The 5,051-nt window shown below is 49.5% G+C and overlaps 1 protein-coding gene across 1 annotated transcript in view; it reads left to right on the top strand.

The window, feature by feature from the left end:
* LOC103609393 (protein TANC1) overlaps window positions 1-4,302 on the top strand; it is a gene marked incomplete at its 3' end in the record, with an annotated part of 43,354 nt that extends 39,052 nt beyond the window's left edge. The window contains exons 12-14 of the mRNA XM_008593721.1: window positions 2,020-2,153; window positions 3,687-3,810; window positions 4,123-4,302. Of these exons, the coding sequence (XP_008591943.1) occupies window positions 2,020-2,153; window positions 3,687-3,810; window positions 4,123-4,302 (438 nt within the window). The remainder of the gene's footprint in view (window positions 1-2,019; window positions 2,154-3,686; window positions 3,811-4,122) is intronic.
* Window positions 4,303-5,051: the final 749 nt, after the last annotated feature.

Below are 5,051 nucleotides of genomic sequence, written 5' to 3'. Positions count from 1 at the left end.
GTTTGCATCCTTTGTGTGTGTGGCTCCTGGGGGTTAAGCCATAGCCATGCTGATTAGAAGCTGGAGAAGGTGCCACCAGAGGAGGTCACAGATCAGGAGCTTCTCCCCAGGCCTTATCATGGGCACTAAAGGGAGCAGGCATCTGCTGGCTGTCCCAAGAGGGGTCTGAGGAGGACAGATGGACCTAGGCATGTGTGTGGAAACCAGCACTCTTGAGCACTTGGTTCCCATGGTCTCAGCTGCCAGGACCTGGGGCTGTGCTGAGGTGCCTGGGAGACTGAGCCGGGTCCCACTCTTTCTAAAAGAAGGCCGACAAAGGCTCCTCTTCCACGACTGCTGTTGCAGTGCTCTGTTCCTGAACTGTGTATGAGCAGAGTCACCTCTGCATATTCGTTTGTGCTTTGTTTCTTTGAATCAGGGTGACGTTTGTGAGAGTGACCCATTCTGTTGCATTTAGTTGCATAGCTGTTATTTTTACTCACATATAGTACGAGTATGCTGTTGCTTGGCTGGTCCACGGTTTCTCAATGCATTCTGCTGATGGCCACCTGGGCTGCTTCCAGTCTGGGGCTGCTGTGAGGTGCACCCCGAAACTGACTCTGGGGATGTGTCTGCAAGTGGGATTGCCGGCTCATAGGGTACACACGTCTTTGACATATGGTGTCAGCCTGTTTCCAGAGCAATCACCCTGTCCTCACTCCCACCACAGCGTGTGAGCAAGCATTCCCGTTGTGCACGTCCATTTCCCAGTTACCTGGATTACTAACAAGGTTGGGCACTTTTCGTAAGTTCGCTGGCATCTGGACCTCACCCTTTGTGAAGGGGCTGTTTCTGTGTTTCCCCTTTTTCCGCCTGAGAGGGCTGTCTTACTCACTCGTAGGGACACTTTTCTGTTCTGGAAGCTGGAAAGGTGTAGCGTCGAGGCTGTATTTAAAGGCAGAGTTGCCCCGGCAGACGCCAGGAACAGGCTGCAGCTCACGCCCGGCCTTCTCCCTCCTCCCACGGCCTGCATGCACCTTCCTGAGGGGTGTCCGTCCCACGCCACTCAGCCCTTTCCTGTCCCACCGAAGAGCTCGTTGTCCTGGCCTGGGATTGTTGCTGCCACCTCCTCGTGCCCTTTCCTCCAGACAGTGTGAGTCACGTGACATAGCAGAAGCACCCCTTCCCACCTGTCCTCCAGTTAAGATCGGGGAGCAGGAGCCCAGTCACTGATGTGAGGGTGTCATGGCAACGCTGTCTCCTGTTCTCTTTCCCTTGCTGTCGTCCTCCTTTTGTCCTCAGCTGACCCCCTGCAGCACCACCACGACCAGCAGCTCGACCAGCAGCTCGCCACCTGCTGCCCGGGGCTCACAGCAGCTCGTTCTCACCTTCCTTAACCCCAAATCTTGACTTGTTAAAAAGAACCTGAGCTCCATAAAGGCAGGAACGTGCGATACACTCTTGCTGCCTCAGTGACTATTCTTGTTTGAATGAGGTTTGTGGCTTTAGGGTAAGAGGCCAGACTGGACAGTATAAATCTGTGTTTGTGTGGCTCTATATTCTCTATCTTTTGCTATGAAAAACAAAACTTAGTGCTCCTGAATCTACCATTTAGGCAGGGCATGGTGGGGGTGGCTTACCTCTGCTCACATGCATTAGCAGGGGTTCCATTTCCAGGATGGCTCCTGCACATGGCTGGCAAGTTGGTGCTGGCTGTGCTGGCGGCTCATCTGGGACTGTCACCCATACACAGGCCTCGGTTCTCTCGGACTTCCTTCTAGCATAGCATCTGAGTTCCAAGAATGAGTTCTCTGAGGAAGTGCCAGTTGCTCATCTCCTAGGACCTGAGCCCAGACACTGGCACAGCATCGTTTCTGCTGTGTTCCATTGGTCAGAGCTGTCACAGAGCCCACCCAGATGCAAAGGGAGAGGATACACAGACCCTGCCTCTCAACAGGAGGGAAGAGTGTCAGAGGCTCTGTGGCCATCTTTAATCCACCAGTTACTAACAGTCTCCTCCGCCCGGTGACTCTGCCTTAGCCCTGACTGCTGCCGCAGGAAGAGGGAAGCTGGAGGTCTGCGAGCTGCTGCTGGAGTGTGGAGCTGTGGTGTCTCGGACGAACAGGAGAGGGGTCCCACCTTTGTTTTGTGCAGCACGCCAAGGGCATTGGCAGGTACCCAGGGGGCCCCTGAATGCTGCCGAAGCAGTGAGCACCCGCGTCCCCCACGCCCTGTCTTACTACCTTTCCTGGCCTCTGCTTGTGCCGTGGGGGGCTTGGTGAGGCAGCCACCTGACAGCGCGGTGCAGGCAGCCATGTGGGCTGGGGCAGGACTGTGTCCAGTCAGACGCACAGCACTGCCCTTAACTGTGAAGGGGATGGAGTAGGTGGACCCATCTGTTAATAGAAGATTTGCTCTAATTTATCTGTGTTAGTTATTTTGTAACCCATCATCCAGCACACCTGGAAGAAGAGCTGATTTGTCCTGCTCTTTGGAAAAGGAAACATGTTCCCTCCATCCAGCACTGTGACTCAGGCTGGTTTTTGTTTGTTTTTGTTTGCTTATTTTAAACTATGAGTGATGCATTGTCGCCTTTACCAGATGCAAGAGAGTGGGGACCCCCTGGAGCAGTGACCACATACCTACCCCACACCTAGTGTCAGGTCACACCAAAGTTACAAATACAAAGGATCTTATCATGCCCAGTATAAAAAGAATTTTCTAGACCCAAGTTGACATCACAGAATCATGTTTCTGCTGAGCCCCACTAACTGCATTGGTAGGAGCCGTGAGTGCTCCCCCCAGGATTTCGGCTTTTCTCCTTTGCATTCCCAAGAGCTTGGTTTGTACCATCCATTCCCTGTCGCCCTCTCAGCTTAGACCCTATGCTCTGGCTGATCCTCTCTCCTAGTCTCAGTGTTCTTTAAGTCACAGGAAAGTTTAGGAAGCATTGGTTAGTGCATAAAGAGCAGGAAAGCAGTGGGAATGTGCCATGTTCTGTGGTGGCGGCAATGTCACGGAGCGTGCCGAGGAGCAGCTCTAGGCTTACCCTGTGGATAAAGTGGTTCCTGCTGGAAACAGTGGTGAAGAGTCATTTGTCTGGTTTTTTGCTTGTTCTTCCAACCTTACCACTGTGCACGGTTTAAGGGCCTATTGCTGAGGCTGAGAATCTCCTTCAGAAAGCTTTGCTAAAAGTTGACCTCCATGAAGGGCAAGCCATTCACTAACCCATTGCTTGGGGGTGTGTCAGGTGAGCTTTTCCCACGTCCCCCTCCCCTGCCCCACGCCCTTCTACTGCGGGTACTTAGCTTCAGTGCCAGCCTGGGACCCATGTGACCATGCTCATGCCCCCACCCCCTGGTTATGCTTAGCTACCCCTCATCCCCCATTGTAGTGTCTTGTCATTACTTGTTTGTGATTGGCATCCCCCTTCTGCCAAATTACTATTTCTGCCTGGTGTGTGGATGTTTTGTAGATAGATATAGTAGTGAATTGGGCACGTTAAAAAGAGTCTATATTTGGAAAAAGATTTTGTTCAAGGAATACAGTAGGAAGATTTTAAGCCCCTTAGATCACACAATGTAGAGGGATTTTTGAAAGCAGAGAGTCATTTCTGAGTACTTTTGAAGGCTGAGAAACCTGTCTGGGTATAGAGTATGTGGCTTAAAATGTAGCAGGAAGATTGTAATTCCAAGTGTTTCTTTCAGATTGTTAGACTGCTGCTGGAACGCGGCTGTGATGTGAACCTAAGTGACAAGCAGGGCCGGACGCCCCTCATGGTGGCTGCTTGTGAAGGGCACTTGAGCACCGTGGAATTTCTTCTTTCAAAAGGTAGCAGCGTGCCCCCGCCCCACATAGGTTTCTTTTAGATGGACAAAGAAAGAGCTTTGGCAGACCCATTCATTACTTTTTGGCTCAAATTTTAAGTCTTTTTGTTATGGAAATTTTCAAACATAGACACAAGTAGAGACAATAGGTAGTGCCCACGTGCTCACTAGTCAGCTCGGCATGGGGATCGGGGATTGCTTCAATCTCACGGTGCCTGACTGACGTGCTCAGGCCAGGTATCCTGCAGTACTGAAACGGTTCATTCTGGACTTTGTCTTATAAGGTTCATATTCTGTGAATGGGCCTTTCTTTCAGGTGCCACCCTTTCTTCTCTGGACAAAGAGGGTCTGTCAGCGTTAAGCTGGGCTTGTCTGAAAGGTCACAGGGCAGTGGTCCAGTATCTGATTGAAGAAGGAGCCGAGATAGACCAGACAGACAAGAACGGCCGCACTCCCTTGGACCTGGCTGCCTTCTACGGCGATGCCGAGACTGTAAGTACCAGCAGGTGTTCACTCCCCTCCACCTGCAGGGAAAGAAACCCCAAGCACTGACCAATTCCTACATGTGGTCAGTGTGTGTGTGCTATGGGGGATCCTTCATTTTTCTGTAATTCTGTGACGTGCAATCTATTCCAGGACTGTAGTAAAGATTTTAGTAGACGCTTATAAGCTTAAAAACACCTGCTTACAAACTGAGCATACAACAGACATGTGAGTATGTACTTGTATACACACGCAGCATATGTAGTTTTATTTTCTCATAGTAAGCCATATAGATAGAATTCCTGCATATGTCATTTGGAAACCACCTTTACATTTAAGAAGCTACTAATGAAATGATTAGCTAGTTGTTTTNGAAAGAAAGAAAGAAAGAAAGAAAGAAAAGAAAAGAAAAGAAAAGAAAAGAAAAGAAAGAAGAATAACAATAATTCATCGAACTTTCAAAAGAAGAGACAGAACTGAGGCCACCAGAGGAGAGAAAGGGGGAGTGGGAGGGAGGTTAGCGAGAAATTGGTAAAGGGCCACAAAAAATGAATACCTTGTGTAATGATAAATACAGTAATTATCCTCATTTGAGCATCACACATTGCACACAGGTATTGATATTCAACACTGTACCCCATAGATATATACAATCAATTATGTTTCAATAAAAAAATGTATCATCTCAAAGTCTGTGGGTCAAGCATCTCAGTGTGGCTTGGCTAAGATCTCTAAGTATCTACCTAGTTATAGCTCTCATAT

This window comes from Galeopterus variegatus, unplaced genomic scaffold (assembly GCF_000696425.1).
Source record: "Galeopterus variegatus unplaced genomic scaffold, G_variegatus-3.0.2 Scaffold9569, whole genome shotgun sequence".
In the NCBI taxonomy this organism is placed as follows: Eukaryota; Metazoa; Chordata; class Mammalia; order Dermoptera; family Cynocephalidae; genus Galeopterus; species Galeopterus variegatus.
The sequence above is the reverse complement of the archived record's forward strand: the minus strand, read 5'-3'. Positions and strand labels throughout refer to the sequence as shown.